Source organism: Lissotriton helveticus, chromosome 2_1 (assembly GCF_964261635.1).
Source record: "Lissotriton helveticus chromosome 2_1, aLisHel1.1, whole genome shotgun sequence".
Classification (NCBI taxonomy): Eukaryota; Metazoa; Chordata; class Amphibia; order Caudata; family Salamandridae; genus Lissotriton; species Lissotriton helveticus.
The window spans coordinates 588,295,610-588,321,000 of NC_136059.1; the positions used below are offsets into that span (position 1 = coordinate 588,295,610).

The 25,391-nt window shown below is 42.5% G+C and overlaps 1 protein-coding gene across 2 annotated transcripts in view; it reads right to left on the reverse strand.

Moving 5' to 3' along the window:
- FCHO2 (FCH and mu domain containing endocytic adaptor 2) overlaps window positions 1-25,391 on the reverse strand; it is a 1,197,262-nt gene that overhangs the window by 341,031 nt on the left and 830,840 nt on the right. The window contains exons 15-16 of one of the 2 annotated variants that reach the window (XM_078675272.1): window positions 10,070-10,161; window positions 2,186-2,295 (exon numbers count right to left, since the gene is read on the reverse strand). In XM_078675272.1, coding sequence (XP_078531398.1) covers window positions 2,186-2,295; window positions 10,070-10,161 — 202 coding nt within the window. The remainder of the gene's footprint in view (window positions 1-2,185; window positions 2,296-10,069; window positions 10,162-25,391) is intronic. The other variant, XM_078675273.1, reaches the window with a different exon arrangement.

Below are 25,391 nucleotides of genomic sequence, written 5' to 3' on the forward strand. Positions count from 1 at the left end.
CTCCCAGAAAGTCCCTGATAGTATTATGCGATGTTTTGATTTCCTTCGGTAAGAACTCTGGTCTGATTATCAGCTGGGCGAAATCTTCTCTTTATGTACTTAGTGGAGATGTACCGGTTTTGCCGCGTGGATGTCCTATCCAGATCGCACAGGAGGGGTTTAAATATCTTGGTATTTTTATTTCAATGGACCCCTTGATCCGGTATGAGAAAAATCTCCTTCCCCCTTTGGAGCGGCTGCAGGCGAGACGTGACGAATTGGCAGAAACTTCCCCTTTCGTTACTCGGGCGTGCGGCACTTTTTAAGATGATGTCCCTTCCTCGTTTTTTGTACGCCCTGCAAAATACCCTTGATTTGGTTCCCGGTAGCTACTTCCGTATAGTTGAGGGTCTGCAGAGGAAACTGCTGTGGGATGGTAGACCCCGGATTGCGCTCGCCAAATTGACGCTCCCCTGGTACGACGGGGGTATTGCTCTTCCCGATATCAAACGGTACTATTGGGCGTCGCAGTTGGGGGCCATCAACCATGGTACGTATTGCCCCGGGCCAAACCCAGGTTTTGCTATGGACAGGTGGTTGCTCCCGGGAGGTAATTATTATAGGGCATTATACTCCAGATCGGTTGTGAGGTCTCTGACGGGGCCGACGCGGACAGCGGTTTGGCAGGATGCAACCATCGCGTTGGGGTGGAAAGATCGCTTGAATTTGGCGACCCCGCTTTTTGGCTCAGATCGGTTTGGTAGGCTGTGGAACACGAAGGGAATTGACAAGTGGGACCTCTGGTATTTCCAGGGTGGGGGATCTCTGGGTTAAGGGGCAAGTGAAGTCTTTTGTAGCCCTGCAGGCTGAGTTCAAGCTGGGAGGCACGGAGTACTTCCGTTATGCACAGATCCGTCATGCCCTCGATTCGGTCTTCCCTAAGGGGGTGAAGATACCGGAGTCCACCCCACTGGAGGACCGTGTTCTGGATGGCTATGTACCAGATAGTACCATCTCCCTAGTGTATAAAAACTGATCAACTATAGAGCAGACCTTTTGTTGCTACTTCGAGATCAATGGAGTCGTGACGGTCTGGAACTAGATGATGAAGATTGGCAATCTGCGATCTCCTCACCGAAGTAGGTCGCAATTCCGGCTCGCCTGAGACTGGTCCAACTCAAAATATTACATAGAGTATATGTCACGGGTCCCCGCTTGGTTCAGATGGGTTTTTCTGAGGAGGGTCTGTGTAGGCGGGGTTGTGGCCAGCTAGCCACGTTTATGCACATCATCTGGGAGTGTGGGAAAGTGGCTGATTATTGGTGCAGGGTCCACAGGGTGCTTCAGGAAGTTACGGGTGTGGCACTTTTGCCTGAAGCCAGGCGATGCCTGTTAAATGTTTGGGAGCCCACTGATCATACTGTAGCCGGGACGCAATGGGTAACCTTGGGAATGATGATTGCTAATTCAATATTGCACAATTGTGGGGATCCCAGCGGCCTCCTACTATTGAGGGTTGGATAGACGACATGGATTGGTGTATGTTCAGGGAAAAGACTGTATACGTGGCTCGAGGTCGTCCCCAAAAGTGGCATAAAATCTGGGCCCCCTGGAATCGCTATAGAGGACATATCGGTGTACCACCTGAGACTGTTGTATTTGATCCCCCGATTTCCCCCTGACCTTGACTGCAAAGTATATTTGATACCTCTTATTACTTCTTCCTCTCCCCTTCCCCCCCCAATCACATTCCCCTTTTATATTGTGGTCTGTGTACTGATGGTCCGCCCTTGTACAGTCTATTTGTTTTTTTTGTTTATTTTTAATAAAAAGAAATATTAAAAATAATTAAAAAATATATATATTAGCATACACAACATCCATTTTTAACCAGTAAGCTTTTGATTTACCATCAGAATATTCCATATTCATGGCTATTGCCCAAAACCTTCCCCAAAATTTCTCTAAGGGAATTACAATGCAACCGGTACCTCTTGCCCACAATCTCCAATAAAACTTTTTCGACACTTTAGAAATCTGTGTGAAACCTTCCAGGAACGACTGTACTTGAAATGTGTTAACTTTAGAAAATGTTGTGCAAATTCAAAGTTGTTAGCGTATTTGTAGAAATCAAATCAACCTGTGACCTGAGAACCTCAGTCGCTGCCATCTAAATAAATGAACTAAAGTAATGTAAAATGCCTACTATTTCATTGATCCCACTGAGTTTTCCAGCAGAAAGCTTTGGTCTTGAGGAAGGCCTTGGAGGTGGTCCAATGCAGTTCACAGAAAGAGGGGTCGTGGGCCTAGGGATAGCTGTGAAGAGATAAGTAAACGTAATATTAAATGTTATATGAAACTCACATATGTAACTCACTTTGAATTGTCTTTGGACCGCACAAGATTTGTTTTTAGTTCAGCAGGTGGAATAAAAAGCACAGGGTATGCTTTTAATTAAGTTTGCAAGGAAATACTGTTCTTCAATCGTTTTGTGACTTTTACTCGATTGGTGGAGCACCCCAGGGTGCAGTCTGAGCAACACTACAGGACTTTCACAATAGAATGCCTACCTCTAAGAAACAAGAAATTGTCTTATTACATTTTGTGAGATGTGTATACTATAATAATGCTAGTGTGCTATTCTCAAGCATCTTTGTCATGGTATTTAGACATTATTATTGAGACTGCAGTGTTTCATACAGTATTCAAAAAACTGGGCTCCTTGCACAGAAATAAATAAACATTTTCCATAAAGGTTGCTATACTTGTGTTTTCATGCTAATGCACTTACAGTCCGGTAGAAAGATGGCAGAAGTGATTTCTAGAGTACAATATAAATACTTTACTGTAAATGCCTGACATTTAGGAGCATCCATACAATTGCTGTTGGAAGTGATGCATAGAAGGCTTTAGTGTCACCCACAACAAAGTATGATATTGAAATAAGGGTTCATTCCAATAAGCACTCTTTGGGTGTGGTTGAAATCTCTTTTTTGAATTACTAAATCATCCATGAAATGTTAGGTCCACTAGGTATAACAAAGGAGACTATAAAATGGCTTACATTTTGTTTGTAAACAGGTAAGCAACTGGAAGCATGTGATGCTCTAAGGGAAAATCCACAAGCATCTGGGTTCTTCTTATTTATCATGGCTTCACTGTATAAGAAAATCATTGTAAAATATCTTTCAAGAAACAGTTTGGTTTGATCAAAAACAGATGCGCTTGGGCCCCCTCAATTATAAAAACAGCCTCTTGCACATGGACTGATAACCGATATCTCAAACTTAACCATTATAGACCTAAAGTCACTTGATGTATAGAAGGAAAAAATGACTGGATAACATAGTATTTGGAGCTGGTAGAGCCAGAATTTTACAAAGGTTTAGGGCACTCTTTGTGTACCCCCCTAAAGAAAAGTCTAATGTATATAATGTGGTAGAGACTGAAACACAACTCAGTACAAAATATAACAGCGATTAATAAACACAAGACCTTGGGAGTTCACGGTCCATATGTCGATCAACCATGCATGTACCAATAGTGATAGATATGCTAGAATATAAACTGAACACCTGTGGAGGAAATCAAGAAATTTAAGACAAAACCATTTACAAAATTCATGCACAATACATATACAATGTAAAGGATTTAGACAATTGGGCTGATGTAGCAATCCGTAGGGTGCACTTCACTTAATTCCCAGGTCATTACATATGGGTGATGTGAATGATATAAATAATACATGCTTATATCAAGAGATTAAAGATGAGAAGAGGAATCTTCTACTTTATATCCATTTAGGAAGAATGTGTTTTAAGTACTGAAGAGAGACGATGAACCTGCAATGTGCCCACATGAGTGGTGTAGGAAGCTGGCTCTGTATATACGATACCTAAGTAAGGCATTGTGTGAACAGAGTCCAGTGGATCCCTAGAGGCTTTACAGAGGCTAAAATTGATAATACTATTGCTTTTGTTTATGGTAGTGTGGGCGAGCAGTTAGGCTTATCAGAGGGCAGTGCTAAGCCTTTGTTGTACACATGCAGGCAAGAAATAATTACACACACAAGGGAGAATGCACTGAACCATTCAGCATGGAGAGAGAGAGGTGAGACAGGGATTTGTTATGGCCCAGTTCCTGTTCTCCTTATACATAAACAGCGTGGGAAAGGCACTTGCAGCATACACTAAAGATTTACCACAAATAGGAACGTGCCCTATCCCGGCCCTCCTGTACGCTGATGACGCCATTATCATGGCTCGTACACCGTTGGTCTTTCAGTCTCTGCTATCGAATTTTGTAAAATATATGAAGCAAGGGACCCTCGTCTGGGCATACCCTGCAAACTTAGGGCGAACAAAGCAAACACAAGGAGATGATGGACGGAGTGCTAAAACTTTTCAGACACTCACCTCAAGTCACAGATATGGTTTGCATCCATCATCATCCATTAGCTCACTTAGCCATCTCAGTTCAGACCAGAGCTATAAGCAAATCAGTCTTGACCCTGTGCCTCATGGGAACAGTCCAGCCCGAACTGCCAAGTCAGGTCTTCCCTGAACCGGAAACAGGCATCCTGGGAGCGATATCGGAGTAACACCCCTCCTCAACGAGCCTAGCTTGAATCCAGTGGCAAAGTGAGCAAGAGACCAAAGTCTGGGCATACCCTGCCAACTTAGGGCGAGCAAAGCAAACACAAGGAAATGATGGACGGAGTGCTGAAACTTTTCAGACACTCACCCCCAGTCACAGATCTGGGTTGAATCCAGCATCATTCTTTAGCTGACTTTGCCACCTCAGTTCAGACCAGGCTATATGCAAATCAGTCTTGACCCTGTGCCTCATGGGAACAGTCCAGCCCGAACTGCCAAGCCTGGTCTTCCCTGAACCGGAAACAAGCATCCTGGGACCGGTTGAGGGGTAACACCCCAGATCAGCCAGGCCAGCTCGAATCCAGTGGCAAAGTGAGCAAGGGACCCACGTCTGGGCATATCCTGCCAACCTAGGGTGAACAAAGCAAACACAAGGAGATGATGGGCGGAGTGCTCAAAACCTTTCAGACACTCACCCCCAGTCACAGATCCAGGTTGAATCCATCATCATTCTTTAGCTCACTTCGCCACCTCAGTTCAGATCCAGCTATATGCAAATCAGTCTTGACACCGTGCCTCATGGGAACAGTCCAGCCCGAAATTCTTTCTTGCTGGCACGGGATTGGATTGTCCTCCGTATTCCTGTGCCAATCCAGGAATACGGAGGACTATCCAATCACGTGCCAGCAAGAAAGAATTACATTTTTTGCGAGCTATAATTGTTTAGGACAGGCTCATCTACGGTTGTTTTTAAATAATTCAATTCTTCTACACTGACCATCTTGGTCACTTTACACGAGCACTTACTTTCACTCTTTTCTGTGCACTCTTATTGATAGTGAACCCTGGTTGTAAATATTTGTATTCATTTGATAGTTTCAAAAAATATATATTAAATGAGTAAATCTCTCGGATTTTGGTGAGACATATTTGCTTGGTTTTATGTGTATTTTTTCTTGTACCAATTGATATTTTGGACTACTGTATCTGTCATGTTCTGATTTATATGAATCATAGTGGATTTAATCCAGTAATGACAAAAGTGACTAATCGAACTGTATCATTATATTGTATATGCTGATTTACATTCTATCCAAGCCAGACGCTGGACAGGCGAACCTTAGATTTCTCAGAAAGTAGGAGTGTGGCTGTGCTCCCACCTCCGGTTCCCTAACAGCAAAGGTTGCCAAGGTATCTGAAGTTCACCTCCACATCCAACATGCCTCTGCTGCCAACTTGCTGGCCACACCCTCAATGATGCCCAACAGCAGTAGATTGAGCTATGGTCCTGAAATGGATGGCACTGACTATATGTATCAGGCTATTTAAATTAAACACTATATAGAAATGTAAGTGTTTCTGGCATGTGTTGGCCCAGAGTGTACAGAGGCAACGCCCTTATGGACGAGCCACCACTTTTTTATTTAACAAAGGGCACTGTCTCCAAATAAACATTCCACACGCAAGGTAACCCTCTCTGTTATCAACCTCTACAACCGAACCTCAGGCACTTGAAAAGTGATTGGCAATTAGCAATGTGAAAACACAGGTGAAGCGGCACAGTGAAAGAACTGAAAAGAAGCTATGATCTTGAATTGCTCACAAGAAAGACTTCTGTTACAGAGATTTAGGTGCAGGATAACTTCCGGTCCACCATTCCCACTGCTCTTGGGAAGAAACCAGGACCAAATGCAGTATATGTCCCCAGCAAGGATCAGAATCCGGACAGCAAATCAATAGGATAGAATTACTTCCTCCGCATAATCCTGAAGTTGTGATCTAGCCATTTACTTAGCAATTGTTGCTGAAAAGGGCAGGGTGGAAATAGGACTGTAGTTTGACACCACACATTAGGTCTGTACCAACCATCTTCAAAGAGGTAACACAACAGTGCACGTTAAAGCAGGGGAATAAATCCCTCACTGCAAGAAGGAAACCTTGAAGCATAATAAGGCTGTATTCTTTTTAACTACTTGATTTGGAAAAGTGTCACCTTTCCAGCCAGACAGAGACAAGCTTGTCACAATATATTCTTTATCACTGGGGGATCGGAATGCAAAACATCTGAATTCAGATGACATAGATGAATGTGTAACTGACAGAATCACTACATCATTAAAATCTATATATACGTTTGACTCAATCGTGTGTTTCATAGCAGCTGTTTTCTGGTGAAGGAATACTTCCAGTGCATCACAAAATTCTTAGAACAAGTGACATTCAAAAATATTTTTTATTTTGGAAATTAGTCTGCTTGTGCAAGGACCCTCGGGTTTATCTACTTCAGGCTAAGTCTCTGATGTACTTCTTTGGGTTCTATCCTTGGCACGGTTGTGTTTTGCTTTGGGATCTGTTAAAAGTTACTTGTCAACAATTTTTGCCTTTGTGTGTTTGACTGATCAGCCTTCTTTGTTCAAATCATCCAATGTAATGTGATTTTAAAAGGGGTTACGTGCAGGTTTCAACTTGTGCCCTTTATTATACTGGGACATGAACATAATTTAGTCCTTACATTTTTATGTACACTCTTTTTGAACACATGCATTGTTTCTCTTTAAGACTGTTGACCCTTAAAACTACATTTCTCATAGCAACAATTACTGAACGCCAAGTCCGTGAGCCCCAGGTGCTGGTAATACAGCGGCTTTATACCACCTTTTCCCCAGACTAGTTGGGGCAACCGTTTCTTCCAAAAGTGGCGTCTCCCATCCATAGGAGGCAGTCCATCTCACACCTCGCTAAAGAGGAGGAGATAATCATCAGTTGAATCCAATAGGATGGCCCTTATCTTCTTTATCAATTGGATTAAGGAGCACTTGGTGAATGACCAACTCTGGTGCAAAGAAGAGAAGAGCTGTTCCAAAGCGGACCCTTTTAAGTTGGAACATCCACGGCATTAAGATTGACAATGCTTTGACCAGGGAGCCTCGTGTGCGTCTTCAAGCTCATTCCACCATAGCCAACACATGCCACCATGGCTTTAGCTAAAGGAATTCCAGTGCTAGACATCTGCCAAGCTACTTTGTGAGCATTTGTTCACACTTGCGCCATGCTCTCATCTATTGACCAATCAGTCTTGAAAGTGGGTAGTTTTGCCTGCATGATTTCCGGGCGTGAAGTCCACTCCTCACACCACCCACCTTTGTAGGTTATTACTTGGGCATCTCCTCAAAAGGTTATTGTTAACTGATATCAGTGCTCAGGTGTGGCATCTACATTTGGTTCTGTGCCGTCACTTCTACAGGTGGGACAAGGCTGGTGCAGAGTCGAATATGGCGCACAGGCACACTCTGAAACGTTTCCAGATTCAGTCTGGGGAATCCAACAGGGTGAAGGATCTGCATAGACATTCATCCACCATTGCCAAAGGGAAGTAATTTGTTCTTTAATAATTGTTCCTGTAAGTTAAGTTGACAGGACAATGTCAGAGATACGAGAGCCATTTCATAGGAAGCTTGATAGCAGACATATTCACACTGCAACCTATTCATCAGTATTAAAACAGAAGTTCAAATCGTGTCTTTTACAGGCATAAATTAAACTTTTGTTTAATTACATTCATTCATCATTTTAACTTCCTTTCATGACTGCTATTCATGCCCTCTAGAAATTTTCTCAATGTAAACACTATTTCCATGTGATATTGGATGTTTTTGTGTGAACATTGTTTTCAGTGTTTAGATAGATTTCATTTTCTTTTACAATGCAGTTTGGGAAGAGATCTCTGAGCATTTTCGCATATGTTTCTAGAGTTCTATTAGCAGATTGAGTCATGTGCTGTGTGTTGCTGAATCTGCTCATGGGTTTCATTTGTCATGGCTTGTGATGTTGGCATGCGGTGCAGGTATCCCTGTTTTCAGTTTCAAGGGTTCAAATATGTCCTGCTTTTTACACTTTCATAGGTTGAGAAAGATTGTTTTTCAAGTGTCTAGGTTTGAAAGATACCCCGTTTTCAAAACAAAGGTTACAATAAAACTCGTTTTTCATTTATCAAGCACTGGAAATCATCCTATTTTCCAGATGCGGTGGTTGAGAGGCATCCTATTTTCAGTTGCTAGGTTGAAACAGATCCCGTTTTCTTTTCCGCATGTCAGGGGTTGAAAGAAACCCCCTTTTCAGTTGCATGCTTTAGATGTGACATGTGTTTTCAAGAATCAACGATTGAGAAATATCTTTGAAGTAGCTAGAGTTGAAAGATACTGTGTTTGGGAATCATACTTATATGTCCTACGGAGATGTGTGGAGTCAGGAGGAGGTGCCTATCCATGCTTGGCCAGCAAAACACACAAGATGATGGACGGAATGTTGCACAATGGAAAAACATTCACCCCCATACTAACCCATTCACTTAACAGTAGACTTAGTGGACAACCCGATTTTCATATGGCATCACATTTCCTAAATCTTTTTTAAAAATTCTGACATAAAATAATGTAGGTTTTCTATGGCATATATTATAATTGAGAACCTTTTTTTATTTTGTTATTCACAGACATTCCTCTGAATCCTCCTTCTTGTGGGTTCCTGACGAAGGCAATCTGCTGAAACACACGTACAAAATCTTACACAGAATTTAGTCCTTTGGCCACAAACCATTATTTTGATTTGTAAAGACAATGAGTGCATACATTTAATATTTTTTTTATATATATTAATAATATATCAGATGAGAAGTGGATGAATGTATGAGTATGTATGAGAATAAGTATGTTGCTGTTTATATATATTATTTATTGAATGTACATATTTGTTCTAGTTATAATTATTTTCATTGATGTAGTGACATTATTAAAAAACACAATTAATGATTTTTCTATTTTTGTATTATCATGCTTGATGTGTGTCCTTGATTGTGCCCTTTACCATATTTTATAATTACTTGCCTGAGATTCTTCTTTGAAAATCTATTGGTATTATCCCTGCCTTGGGCTAGTTATCTTGTTGCAGGGGACCCCATCCCTTTTGAGTATAGGTTTCTTTCTCTATAGGAAAGCATTACCTCGTAAAAACTATTAATTTGAATTTTTTACTTACCTGCAAAAATTGATACATTGCAAAGTACTCCGTGTATAACAAAGTTTTTGGTGTTAAAATAAATATAAACATATCCGTTATTTTTCTAAAGTTTGTCTAGAGTTTCTTCTGGTGTGTGCCTCATTTATTGACTCTGTGTGTCCAACAAATGATTAACACTACCTTCTGATAAGACTAAACTGCTTGCCCACACTACCCTACCACAAAAAAGAGCATTTGGGATTATTAGTTTAAACCCTGTAAACTAATAAGGGTCATCTGGACTTCCTACATAGTATACCTCATTTTGGTATACTACATAAAAAGCCAGCTTCCTACACCGAATCAGGTACCTAATTAAAAAAAACATTTATTGAAATGCTAAAGAAAAAGGTCACTTAAATAATGACTGCATGATCACAAAGATCTTCCGACTGAACAAATATTCTTAGTGTTAAAGATATTTTGAATTAGGATTTTACCTGATGACAATGTAGTTGAAGAAGAATTAGACAATGAATCAAGAGAGGTTCCAGACAATGGGTCCCAAGCCAGCAGGTCACTGTTACTTCTGCTGTAATTTAATAAAGAAATATTTCCGTGTGATGGGCTTAATAATTTAACTACACGTGTACTGTCTTCAAATTGCTGGTTACTGCACTCAATGCTTAAGTTTTGAGCATAAACAGAGAGAAAATAAAATACACTTACCTGTAATGCTGACTATTTAGGTTCTATTGCTTAAGTAGTGCATCAGCATACTACAAGATTTCAGGATTTTAGGAATGTGCCTGGTGGGATCTCAGTGCTGCAAACAAAGGTGTGCGCAAACAAGCCATTTGGAGCAAGAGGTTTCATGCGCTCCACCAAAGGTAAGGATCCTTAATTAATCACTTTCTACACTGCTGGCAGAAGGTCCTGGATCACATCATATGTATTAAGGTTTTCTATGGTACAAGCTCCTCCGCTACAACCTTTAACCAGCGAGTATTGTGTTATTGCCGCAAAAACATAAATTCTACATGCTTCTACAAACATGGTGCACCGCCAACTAACCTCCTTCCATCCTATCCAGGAGTGCTTATTTTCTGTGTTCGATCTACAACCTTCCAGCTTTAAGCTGCTGACAGCATCTCTCTCTCTCCTCTCCCTACCAAGCCACGCTTAGCCCACCTGAAAATGGCTGACGGATCATCCTGAATACTTTCAGAAATTGGGGGATGCAAGTTTCCTTTTTTTTTTTTTTTTTATTTATTTTGGTTCCAAAATTGGATCAAGTTGACAACACCAAGCATTTAAATAGTTGATATCAGTTACAAATCTCTTCACACTTCACATCATATAACAACAAAGTTATTACATCTCTAAATGTTCATTAATTGCCCCCCAAATTAACATTCCTATACGCCGTTTTTTTGCCCCCTTTAAAGCGTAAAGATTCCATTTTAATTCATATAAATTATATAATTTAGCTCTCCAAAATTCAAATGCTGGGGCTTCTGGTTGTAACCATTCTGTTGCGATACACAATCGTCCTACAGTCATTGCTACAAATAAAAAGTATTTATATTTACATAAAGCAGTATCATTTCCTACAATCTGTCCCCCACCTAGTAGCATAAGTGCAGGAGAAATCTTTACTGGAGTTTGAATAATCATTGTAAGAAAAATTTCTATACTAGTCAAAAATTGCGTCAACTTACCACAACTAAAAAATATATGTATACTATCAGCACTCTCGCTACCACATCGAAAACATTTACCATCATATCGAGACCCCATTTTGCCATCCGTTCCGGTGTATAATATAATCTGAACAAAGTTTTATAAACCTGCGCTTTTAAGTTGGCTGAAAGAAACAAGTCTTTCGACATCAAAATTATATCTTCTATTGCCAAATCCAGTTCCCCTAGCTGATTCTGCCAATAAATATTATATTTCTGTAAATCATCCGGTCTATAATCCATCATAATCTGATATAACGTGCCAATTTTTCCCTGGGTACGAATTGCCTCCACTAACATATTGGAGACTGTTCGAATTTACTTTCTAATACAAAAATCTCGTATTTGGAGATATTTAAAAAAAGAAGAGGGAGGTAACTTATATTTTAAGACCAACTTTTCATAAGTAGATATAGTTCCATTGGGTTCAAACAAGTCTCCAATATGCGAAATACCCTTATATGACCAGTCTTTAGCAACTCTGTCCTAGAATATGGAAGGAAGCAATTTGGCCGCACTAAAGGGTGTATAATATGTGATTTTCTCTAATTGAATCAATCTGGATACCTTTCTCCAAACTTTAAAGGCCGATTCCAATACTTTAAAACGAGTATGTTTGTAATAATTTCCTTCCAGTTCCTTCATCAAACATCCCCTTGCTTGTTCCCCCAACAATAGGAAAAATATAGATGGTGCTTCCGCTAGTTCTTCCACCTATTCCCCAGTTAAGAGAAGTCTCATTCTTTGCAAGAAGCAAACATAATAATAAAACAGGAAATCAGGGATCCCTCGACCTCCTCTTTCAACCGGCAATGTCATCCATATGATTGCCCGTCTAGTTTTCCCCGGGGCCCACAAAAATTTAGTAGTTATAGATTGAAGCTGTTGTATGTAGTTTGTAGGAATCTCCAGGGGAAAACTCCTATATAAATATAGTACTTTGGCAAGAATACTCATTTTAATAATATTTCCTCTTCCAATTATAGATAGCCGAAGCCGTCCCCATCTATCGAATGATTGCTTTATTTGCTGAATGGTAATATCCCAGTTAGTTTCAACTATCTCTTTCTTTTGAGTCTTGATTTTAATACCAAGATATGTAACTTCAGACGTTACCCTGGGATCATTAAATTGGATATTATCTTTACATAAAACCTGAGTTTTCTAAGAGTTTAATTTGTATCCGGAGGCTGCACCAAAATTGTGGGCCAGTCGCTCAATCTCCACTATGGCTTCCGCTGGATTCACTGTTGTAACGGCAATATCATCCGCATATGTGAACAATGAATATGCTGTATTTTGTACAATAAATGGTTTGATTTGCCGAGTATTGGACAAACTATTTAAAAAAGGATTAATAAATAAAGCAAAGAGAAGTGGGGAACAGGGGCATCCTTGCCGGGTCCCCTTGTAATTTTAATCACTTCCGATTTAGTAACCATAGCTACTATTCTTGCATTTGGGGCTGTGTATAACACCTTAATTGCAGTTAAGAATTTTTTTCCAAAACCCTCTCTCTTCATAACCTCCCATAAATATTGCCACTCCATGTGATCAAACGCTTTCTCAGCGTCTAAAAGTATTAATGCTAGTTCCCTTTTTTCTGCCTGAGCTATATCAAATAAAGTGATAACCTTATTTATATGTGTCACAGTGCCTCTCTTTGGGATAAACCCATGCTGATTTAGGGATACTAATGGTGTGATAACTTTAGATATACGGTTCACAAGCATTTTAGAGTAGATCTTACTATCACAATTAAGTAAAGAGATTGGACGATATGAGCCTGGCAATTCTGGGGGCTTACCCTTTTTAATAAAAACCACAATAGTAGCATCGTCCCACGACTTCGGTGCCTTCCCAGTTTGTGCAGTTCTAAAAGTCTCGAGCATAATATGCTTTAGTTGTTAAAAAAACGATTTATATACTTCTCCTGGAATGTAGTCTGGTCCTGCCGCCTTCCCATTTGCTAAACTTTTTATTGCCACTTCCAATTCCTCCATGAAAAATGGGCTGTCCAGAAATTCCTTATCACTATCAGTTAATTTTGTAAAGTTTCCCCCTTCCAAAAAAGCATCTATACCCGTGGTAGCCTGATGAGTATATAGTTCCAAATAAAATTGGTGTAAGATATCAAGTATTTTTCCTGGGTCCTCCTGAATATTACCATTATGATCTTGTAATTTAGTAATTTTGCGAGATGTTTCCTGCATTTTTAGTCATAGCGCTAAAGACCTACCGATAGCCTCACCACATTCATGAGTATGTCGTCTATGCACAAGATATTTCCGAGCTGTCTCTTTACTCCATACCCCCACTATCTTTGCCCGACATTGTGCCACTATATCTTCGGATTTTTCAATATTAACCAAATTATCTCTCTTTTGAATTTCCTTTATCAAATTTTCTTCCGCGTTTTTTAAAGAATTATACAAATCCCGAATTTCTGCCCGTAACTTATTTTGATAGTACAGCCCATAGCTCAACGCCTCACCTCTAAAGCAGGCATTGAATGTCTCCCATATGATATCTATACTGGTAGAGTACAAATTGATACTAATGAAGTCCGCTGTCCATTTTATCATATGGGTTCTAAATTGTTCATCAAGGCACAGCTTCCTGTCAAACGTAAAGCCTCTAGATTGATTGATCCCCTTTAAATGAGGAATTTCTATTACGATTGGCGAATGATCGGATGATATCCTGGGAAATAATTGTACCTTGGCCCCACTTATTAAAGACGTAGATATCAAAAAATAATCAAGACGTGCAAATTTCTTATGGGGAAAAGAATAAAAAGTGTACCCGGGGTGTGTTGGATGTATGTTACTCCAGGTATCCACCAAACCATGATCTATTACCAAGTTATACAGAGCTTTGAAAACTCGTGGTTTACGTCCCTTATACTTCTCAAACCCACCTGCTAATTCCCCTATACCTAAATTAATATTCAAATCCCCACATAGTATTAAAGGGGAAGTCCATTTTGCTAGTTCCATATTTAACCACTCCAAAACTTCCGCTTCGTCCAAATTTGACCCATAAATTGACCAGAAAGTAACTGGTGACCCCCCTATCTTTAACTCCGATATTGCCCATCTACCCCATTTATCCGTTAGAGTACGTCCTGTAGTACAAAATCGTGGTTTGGCTAAAATCATTACCCCCCTAGTCGTGGTTGTTTGCTGAGAAGCGGAAATAAGTACATAACCTAAATCTGCAACGAGAAATCTATTATTCCAGGATAGATGTGTCTCTTGAAGACATAAAATATCTGGTTGAATGTAGCGAATTTCAGATGCTATCCCCTTCCTTTTAGTTACATTATTAAGACCGGATACATTTAAAGAACAAATTTTAATGTTTCGTGCCATCAAAAAAACATATAAAAGCGCTCCACTTGACTATAGTGATGTCTCCAGTGTCGTAGCCAACTGTATAATCTATATACATATCTTATCTTTTGAGTGTTCTCACTTGTCTCCAACGTGGTTTTTCCCCCTTTTACCCCCTCAACCCTCCACCAAACATCCCCTCCCACCCCAACCTCCCCGACCACATCACCCCCCCCCACCTCCCGCCCCCCTTTACTGAGGCTTTGGGACTCACGGTCCTGTCGATGGTGGCGAGCTTCCCAAACCCCTCTATCGTTCCCCCACAGGACTAAACTATGCTCAAAATATTTCAATATTCCAGTCTTAATCCAAATCAACAAGAAAAGAAATGTGGCTAAGAGGTCAATACGATTAATCCACGGTTAATCCACGGTTGATCCAAAATATACTGCAACCCTTCCATTAAATCTGTGTATCATGCATAACATGTAAGAATTCCTTTGCCACAGCTACATTTGTAAAGAAACGAGTATTCTCCTTATACACAACCTTGAGTTTCGCAGGGTTCATAATGTACGCTTGCGCACCCTTGCTCTGAAACTGATTAACCAGTTGGCGCAATTGCCAGCGATTCTCCATAGTGTATTTACAGTAATCTGGCGTGGCAAAAAATTCAAATCCCTCCCCCATACTTTTTCTGTTAGGTCGGGTATGCAAATAAACATCCTCTCTAGAAAGGAAGCTGTTGAAAGCCACAAGAAAGGGTCTAGGCTTAGAAACATTCTGCCCGGGGCGAAAGTGGATATTAAAAGCGTATCTATGAGCCCTCTCAATTTCTCTGTCCCAGTCCCATTTAATTATATCAGGAAATGCTTTACGAAACAGTTCTACAATGAATTTGCGCGGGTCTTGTCCTTCCTTTCCTTCTGGAATTTGCATGATCCTTAAATTATTGCGTTGTGCCCGGTTTTCAAAATCAGCCATCTTCCACAGTACATCATCTATGTTGGCACTCAATGACTCTGTGGCGGCCTTTTGCCTCACTAACTCATCCTCAATATTCGAGACTCTAGTTTCCACCTCTGTAAATCTCTCCCCAAAATCAGATCGGGATTTTGCAAGCCTCCGTATAGAGTTTTGAAGCTTCCTGCATGAATTCGGGATCCTGTGGCTTTCTTGCTCAGTTTTATGCATATGGCTCAAAATAGTCTGATAAATGGTGGATAAAGTGATATCTTCCGCTGCCACTACGTTCGCCCCCAGTCTCAGTTGAATAAACCTGATGCCCACCTGTGGCTCCCTCTACCATAACTGATTCTCCTCCATCCCGAACTGCAACTGGGCTTTCCTCAGTATAATCTACCGAATCATCATATTCAATATCGGTCTCGTCTGCCATACACATTTGTTTAGAGTAATGGGCCGCTAAATCTTCGAATGACGAGGCCGAGTTCTCTGATACGGAGAAAAAATCTCCTGACTCCACATCATTAACTACTGATTCTCCAGCCACAGCTATCTGTTCAAGTGGGATAGCGTTTATTCCAGAGCTGCCAGGTACATGTAATGAGTTGCACTCAGTCTCTGCAAATCGTTTATCACCAATACCATTACCATTTACACGAGAGGGTGACAAAAAGCTTTTGTTCTGCTGCTGCTTTAGGCGCCTTTACCGCCGTAGTTGATACTTGTACAGCCACTGCACCTTTGTTTAATGTTCCACGTGCTGTCCCACCACTCTTCATATCTAGTGCAGCCACTACTAACTCCTCCGCATTTCCCTCCTGTAGTAAATTGGAATTCTTACCCCGCCGCTTTTCTTCTGCAGCGGAGAAAATTGCTGGGATAGTCCTTATCTCGGTCTGTTTGCTCTTACTGGGATTATCCAAACGTTTATCAGTTGTACCCACGACGCCAGGTTTAACAGCTGCACCTCCGTCTAGGTCCGTCTCTCCGGGCGCCTCCTGAACCCGCTTTACTCGTGTGCCTTTCGGTGCCATCCCTCGAGCACTCCTTCGATCTCCGGCTTCAACTCCAGTCAAGGTGCGGCCGCGGTCGATCCGAAGCAAACCTGCAGCACCTGTGTAGGTGACCGCCCACCAGGCTCGTCGGAGCTTAACGATTGCCGATACCACGTCCAGCATCAGCGTTCAGCGTTCTCCGGCGTTCTCCAGCGTTTTCCAGACAGAAGTCAAAAAAATGTCTTAGTGCAAGTTTAACAATTGTGCTTTTAAGCTTATGTTAGCCAGGTATATGCTCCTTGCCGTCTTTGCCGTTAGCCTTCTGCCTCTAGCCACGCTCGCCTGGCTCCGATGTAACTCGTCCTGCAGATAGACGAGAGGTCAGCTCACACGTCCACTCGCGTGGACGCCATCTTGCCTCCTCTGGACGCCATCGGCATGTAAGTTTCCTTAAGTACATTGCAAGGTAAATAAACAATTATATCTAATCTGTGTCAATACCCATCAACCTCTGCAGCTAGCTTCTCCATATTTTTATAGTCCCACAATCTCAAGTGGCATTTCCAAATATCTTGGACTTACATTTTTCCTTAGTGGGTTGCAATCACCTGCTCCATAGGCCTGCCCTTCACCAAGTACAGTGGGTAAGTTTGTGCATTGTGTCTTTGTCATAATGTAATATGTGATCTACAAAGGTTATCCTCAATGCCTTATTTGTGAACTGGTGTCCCAATTCCTCCTCTCAAGCAATAGACACAAGGACTTTGAGATCAGACTGATGTGCAATAGCAATTAATATAGGTCACTGACAAGCTTTTAGTCACTGTCACTGATAAGGACAAAATGTGTGACTGATCTACAGGAACCTGGGCGAACGCTTAGTTGCAGAACCCAAAGCATAATATGGCAGTATCCGAACCATTTGATATTAGGAAGTTGAAATTTGTTCTCAAAGGGTTCCGTCAAAAAGAACAAGTGACTTTGTAGTATGGCCTAGGGCCTACTTTGCGTGCATGTTATGTTAGCATGGCTTATTAGAAGTTTAAATGCCATTTTACCTTTTGCTGCTTTTGCACACGACACTGCATAGCTGTTTTTGTAAGTTGGCCTTCACGAAGGTCTACACATGAGAAAAGGTTTGTTTTCAACATCTCTAAACTTACATTGTGCCACTAGTCTGAACAGTGAGTGCTGAGCTGTCAAGGTTATCAAAACATGTTAGTTGTTTTTCGACATGTTCGGGTAACGTTTTCTAGACACAACATTTTGGCAGCTGTGAGCCAAGTAAGATTCTGGCGTCCTTATTATCACACAGTAGCCATGATTTTAGATACTTTTTCCGTTTCCAGGGATGCAGAGAGTCTATGCTGATCCAGATGTAATTTACTCTTACTGAGTGTAAAGGTAATGGGGTAGCCCTTCTATAGTTTATAATACATAGTTCCTATATAGGGAGGGTGTTAAAACTAGGCGCTATAGGACCTGTTTTCACCATCATTGTAATATGATTTCTCCTTTTCTATTTTATGGAATTGTAACCATGCCGACCATATTATTTTTAATCATATGTCTGCTTATGTTGGCTAAGATACTGCACATGAGATCACGTTGTTAAAATAAATATTGTAACCTTACCGTGTCTCTTATTTACTCCTGTTGTGGACTGGTATGAGAATATAACAAAAGAGTGTTCTCACTTCCCACCATTCCTGAGATGGTCCTAAGTCGCATGTTCTAGGTTGTCTAATCATTGGTTCCTTTGCTATAGGACGAAGAGCTAATGTGACACTTATGCTAGCTGGTTGGGGTTTTTCTAGGTATGGAGGTGAGTTTCTGGTACACCACAATTCACTGACGTCCTAGGTCTCTGTGCACAGTTCTGTGTATGAGCAGGATCCTTGCAACAGGGCGCTGCCAACGAGTGTGGTCTTATTGTGAGACACTTGAGTATTGCTTATATCAGTCTACGACCCCCTCACTATTGTTTCCGGTTGACAGTAGTGACGGATAAAACCTACCAATAGTTACATAGGTCTTTTCAAGCTTGATATTTAAAAAAAAGGTTTTCTATTGAATTACTAACCAGTTGTGCCTTTTTCTATTGCATTGTACTTATCTATCACTGTCTCGATAGGGCTGTTGATATCTCGGCACACTGTCGCTTGGCTGTGCGGAATCACTTGCAGGATTACCTAATTTCATTAGAGGGGCAGGCAGTTGTTTTTGTTGTATCAGCTGACGCAGTGTACCCGTTTGAGTTGTTCTACTCATGGGTCACATTTCCTGCGGTAGATGCAATGTCTGGTGTGTTTCACACTTACACCCCTGCTGATGTGCCTGCAGTGTACGCTCCATATAGGACAGTGGAAGCTCAGATTTCTGATTGGCATTATGCCGTTTGGTTTAATGGCGCCCTCCCACACGTAATAACGGCGGTCAGACAAGGGCCGTTGTCAATCCTGAGCGCTACTTGGCCTGTTTTAGCTACTTACACCCCCAATCCTCTAAGCAGGGCAGATAACAGCTCCGCAAGTAAGACCCCTTTATACTTCTGCTGTGTCAGTTATTAGGGGTCAGGTTCATTACATTACCCGCAACCTCCTGGGTGGGGCCCGGGTGGTGCAGCGCCTCCAGTTGATGGGGGCGGGCTGAAGTTTAGTCCTGTCATGGTTAATGCAGTCATGGGCAAGCGTACCCAGGATAAGGATGAGATGCCTTTTTGGCTTGCCGAGAAATTCGACCAACTGGAAGCAGTATTCCCGAATACTACTCCTGTGGAAAAACACAGGATCCTTACCATAAGTTTGCAGAAAGACTTGGTGCCAGACGTAAAAGACTGTACAACTTGGGGTGTGATTTTTGCGGCAGTCTATATTAGGTGCTTTGGCACCCCGTCAATGGCTGTCCTACCCTCTGTCATTAAGAGTGTTCAGGATGAACACGGGGCGGAGGCGACTGTGGAGTTGTAAATGCGACTCGTGGGAGCGTTTGACATGGTCCGCGATCTCGTCCTTGCAAATGTTAAGGGGGATGTGGTGAGTTTCCAGGTGTCTAATGCTTTGCGCGATGTCCACGACACCGACAAACCCAGTCAGTTACCGAAAATTATTACGGAGGCTTATAAGACCATTGGCCGTAATAGTTTGGGTGTTAAGCCTTTTGCTAAGAAACAAACACAGCAGCAAACTCAACAAGCGTCATCTGATAAGGATGACCGCCCAAAAGTTCAGAAACAAAATTGGAGTTCTCCTCGCTCTTTGCAGGAAACATCGGTCTCAACCACCGATGGAGGAGGCGGCGGCAGAGGTCGAGGTGCCCAACAGAGCCGTGAGCAGCCTCGCAAGGCTGACGGAAAAGGCAAGCAAGACGAGTCAAAGCGACAAAGACCCCAGTTTCAAAAGAAGAAAGTTGCTGCTGTAACAGCGAGATATGCCACAGATTGTAAGAATGCAGCTTCAGGATCTGACATGGGCGCTGACGCTGTTGGACAGCCTGGCTGAGATTACCATAGTGCGAGAGGCCCTGCGTCCACTACTGAAGGTGACAGCGACTGACACCTTTGTTGTAGTTGAGACAGCAGACACTAGAGTGGCTCCCCCTGACAGGCTTTATGAAATTGTCCTTGTATTTGAAGGTGACACAGAACGTACCATATAAAGGGGTATTTTGGGAAAATCTAACTAATACCTATGATATTTTGTTGGCGGAGGTCGACTGGCCCCCACCCTTTGTCTTAGCTCCTCCCCAAGGGGAGGAGGTAATCCACCCTAGTTTCGCGCAGACAGTGCCGAAAGAGCAGGCGCTGCATTTTGCAGAAGATTGGGCTAAGGCGCTTGCGCCAGCTTTGTACCGTACTCACTGTGGGTAGGACACATTTTCTCCTCAACATGAGATTCCTTTGCGGTCAATGTCACAGCCTCAACCCCAATACCCCATGCATCAAGAAGCAAAAGCTTCCGTTGCGGAAATCCTTGAACAATTGGAATATCAAGGTGTAATTGAAACGTCTGTGTCTCAGATGAATAACCCCCTTTTTACTGTGACCAAACCGGATGGTTCATACCGTTTGGTATTGGATTACCGCAACTTAAACTCACATTGTCGTACGTGCGCGGTGAAGAATACTCACAGTTCTGCCCTTGTGAATAGTCTTGAGCGTAAAAGGTGCAAAACCACACTTGACATATCCAATGTTTTTTTGCCCACAATATGTCTCCACGTAGTAGTCAATGGACAGCTTTTACCAGTGGTGGCAAATAGCGCCAATTTCGCTGTTTGGCTATGGGCTACAAAAACAGTCCAGGCGTATTTGCCGCTCGCGTTGTCTCTCTCTTGGAGGGGATCGACACAGATGCATGTTCGTATGTGGATGACATTTATCTCACAGACTACGAATTATGGCAGCATCTGTGCCGAGTCGACCGCATAATTTGCCATTTTGCGGATTTTGGATACAAATTTAACGTTGCAAAATCTAACATTGCTGAGTATACAGTGTTGTTCCTGGGCTACGAGCTCAACAAATAAGGTCCAGGTTTAGCTCCTCGCTTCCTGGAGAAATGTGCACTTTTGCGACCTCCCACGACACTGAAGAACCTACAATCTTTACTGGGCTTTTTGAATTTTGGGCGTACCTACATTCCCGAATATGCCCAGCGTCTCAAGCTTCTTACGCTTTGATACAACCTTCTTTTTCCAAATCGTGCTGGCTGCCTGAGCATTCAGCCATCTTGCAATCTTTGCAGGCTGATCTGCTTGAATCTAAATTCTGGCTAACCCGTGATAACCACACAAACCTGGTAATAAGAATCGTTCCAGGGACGGTGGGTTTCATGTACCTCACTTTTAATGAGGGTGACACTGTCCCTATCGCTTACAAGTCACACTTGCACACTTCGGCTGAGTTGCGGTTTTCCACTGTGAAAAAAGTTTTGACAGCAGTGCAAATGGCGATTCTTATAGAACGTGCACTGTCGCAGGAAAAATACATTTTGGCTGTTACACCGTATCCTGCCTTGGAGGGAGTGACGAAAGCCAGTGTACCAAATTCAAAAGCTTTGCACCCTCGGTGGATACAATGGGTCACGCCCTTGACATATCCAGATGTCACGTTCATTTTTGATTCCTCACTGCAGACTCAAGAGTACTTGCAGTATGAATTTGTTTATCCTGCTCCTCTGAGTATGCGCCCACTTGAGGATTTCCATTGTATCATTTACACTGACGGAAGCACGCACGCGGCTACGGTTTCAAAGCATGCATATTCTTCGGCCTGTGCAATTGTGGTTGGTACTATGGTGGATGGTGAATTCAAGTCCGATGTCGTGCATACTCAGACATTAGGGGACTGTACCGCCCAATTGGCAGAGCTCCGTGCTCTGATGCTTGCATTGGAGTACACAGACCCCAGTGTGACTACTCTAATTGTAAGTGACTCTTACTACTGTGTTCAATCATACAATGACAATCTACCCTTCTGGATTCAAAATGATTATCGTGACTCCAAGGGGCGCACAATAAAACATAAAACGATCTGGGTTTGAGTGGCTGAGATTAAAGAAAGGCTGCCACTTGTCTTTGTAATTCATACTCTGGGTCACCAGCGTGTTGGAGTTCACGCTGTTGGCAACTATCTCGCAGACGAGGCTGCGAAGACAGCAGTTGCAGCATATGCAGTAGCCGCGGTTACACGTTCGAAAAGTAAGATTGATGATGACATCTTGGCAGCTATTGTTGCAAAAGAGAAGGGAGGTAATTACTCTAGGGATTTCCCTTCTAAATACTCTTATCATTTAAGCCCTGATAAAGTTCCTTATGTGAGAATTAACGACGTTGTTGACAGGTTAATACCAAACGCGGACCGCAGGCAGGCTTTGATTACAGCAGCCCACGCCAGGATGGCTTCGGCACATGCTGACGTGTCAGTTACTGTTTCTCTTCTCCAGCAACGATATTGGTGGCGGGGTTTGTACAAACAAACAAATGAATATGTCCTTCAATGTGGCATTTGTCAGCAAATTAAACATTCTACTGCTGCACGCCCGCACCAAACTCAGTTGTACATATCTAATAAACCACTTGCGTGCGTTTATTTATGGTCCTTTCTCATCTGATACTGCGTATAAGTACATCTTAGTAGCAGTTGACTCTTGCACACGCTTTGTGTGGATATGGCCTCAAAGGAGTGCTAATTCCAGATCTGCCATAAGGGATTTGTGTGTCTTTGTGGGAATGTTTGCCTGTGGTACCTTCCATTCGGACCAGGGTCAAGCGTTCACCTTTAAGGCATACAAGGATGCCATGGGGGTCCAGGTCATATTTTCGTCTCCATACCGGCCTGAGGGTAATAGTGTTGTGGAGCGGATGAACCGTGACTTAAAGTAATCCTCAACAGCTAAGGTATTAGGTACGGGCAGAGACTGGATCCTGGGAGGCAAGATGGCGGCCGCAGGGAAGGCTGTGTGAGCAGCTCGGTCCCTGCTCCGGGTTCGGAAGGAGAAAGAATGCAAAGCAGTTTACTCGCGTAGAGAGGAACCGGACTGGGGCTTCTACTCGAATTAATAAATTCTCTGAGTCTTCTGTGCTTATGGAGTTTCAAAGAAGCATAATATTTCCCGCTTGACTTACTGGCATCTTGGAAGGAGTGAGCTGGTTATTTTTCGTGTGAACGCCAGTACACGGCTGCTCTCCTGTGGTGTGGCGTGGTTTACCGGATGGTTACCCGGCTTGTACTTTTTCGATTGTTCAGAGCCCCGGTGTGGTGGCTCCCGGCTCTCTTTGTGGGAGCTTACCGGCAAGTAGCTCGTGGGCGTGGAGGTGCATGGAGCAGTATGCCACCGAAATTGAACACGCGAAGTGTTAGAGCCAAAATGCAGCCTGCTCCGAATGAAGGTGCCGAAATGGGGGAGGACGGCGAGCTTGGAGAGAACGGAGAAGGCGAGAAAGCAGTGGAACAGACTCTTGCAGGTACAAGCAAAAAGAAGGGGGGTGAGCGCGCAGTAAAGACAAGTGCAGCTATGCGATTCACTAAACAAGGGACGCAAACTCTCCCCGAACTGTTCGAAAAACAAATTTCCAAGAACGCACAATCATTGCCACAGCCACAGCCACTTAGTAGCGAACTTGTAACACTGGCTGGAAATAAAGAAACTGGCCTTATTTCCTCCCCTAGAGTTACTGTATCAATGATTCCTGTAGTTGAGGAAACAAACGCACTCCTTGACGGTATTCAGAAAGAGAAAAGAATCCACGGTGAAGTTTCCCCAAGAGAGGGTATTGTGGGAGATGGAGTCCGGGAGTACACTGTGAACACTGAGAATACTGAGAACGTTCCTCTAGATGGTATTACAGGGCGTTTGGATAATCTTGTTTCTAAGATAGATTTACTGGCTTTAAATGAGGGTGCTCCTGTACAGGATTTGACCGGGTCTCAAGAGATTCTTGATAATTTGTATTCAATGTCTGATCATTCTTCGGATGAAAGTGAAAACTTCAGTAAAGACTGGGCTGATTATCAAGAAGAGTTCAGCAGCTTAGATGAGGAGGACAGTTCGAATATTGCCTCACCAAGGTCGGTAACAACTACAGTAAAGAGGTTAAAAACTAGGAAAACGCTCCAGGTTAACTAAGAATAAATCTCTAGATGGGGGGGGGGGATCTCTAGAGAATACGCTATTGGGTCCCCCTCTTGATGAAAATCCTGAGTTTGATGGAGCTGCAAAGATAGGGGAGCAGAGCCCTAATCAAGAGATTACGCTCTCAATGATCTACCATACCATGATGGAGCACAGAGCGGAAATAAAGGCAGAAAATACTCGTACGCAGGCAACATGCCGGAAAGTACAGAACGCTGTAAGGCGAGTGATTAAAATATGCTCTGATACTTTGCTCAGAGTCACTGAAGCAGAGACAAGAATCTCAACGTTAGAGGACGACTTAGCTGCTCAGAAAGCGCAGATTGATACTATCAGATCCCAACGCGATGAAATCAGCTTTAAGCTTTCTGAGTTGGAGAATCAGGCTCGAAGGAACAATCTACGGATTTTAGGAATTCCAGAAAAGAAAGAAGAATCAGACGTTCGTAAATTTGTTTGTGCACTCTTTGCAGAGGCATTCCCAGAACTGACTCTTTGGGACTGGACAATGGCGATACAGAGGGCACATAGGTTTCCTTTTACTATTAAAAGAGGAAGGCAAAGGGAGGAAGATTGCCCTAGAGCTATTTTGGTTCTATTTACTAATTTTTTGGCACGAGAAGCAGTTTTTGGGCTAGCTAGGCCGGATAAAAAAAGGCTCGCAAAAGGCTGTAATTTTTTTGTTCAGCCTGATTTTTATCAGGCTACAGCTTCTAAACGTTGGCATTTGTGACAGCTTATTCCAGGGTTTCAAAAAAAGGGGCGGCGGTCTATCTCCAAAATCCGGCTAAACTAAAGATTATTGTAAAAGGTCAAACAAAGTTTTTCTTTTCTGAAATTGAAGCTAAAGAATTTCTGATGTCCCTATAATGGTGGCAGGGCATATATAGTCGGTAAAGAATATAAGGTTTTTTTTCCTTTTATTGGGCGAGTATTATGCTTTAGGGAATGACTAGTTTTGGGCAAAAGAATAATTTTGTTCTCCTTCTTGACCTAGGAAAAGGGGTGGGGGGCGGCACTCCATATTCTCAGGGACTGTTAGTCCTTGTGCCTCATATGGTGGGTTGGGTGGGGGGTGGGGAGGTGTGGGAGGGGGGGAGGTGGAAGGGAGTGGGGAAGGTGGAGGGGGGTTGAAAAGTCAGCAGCTGTT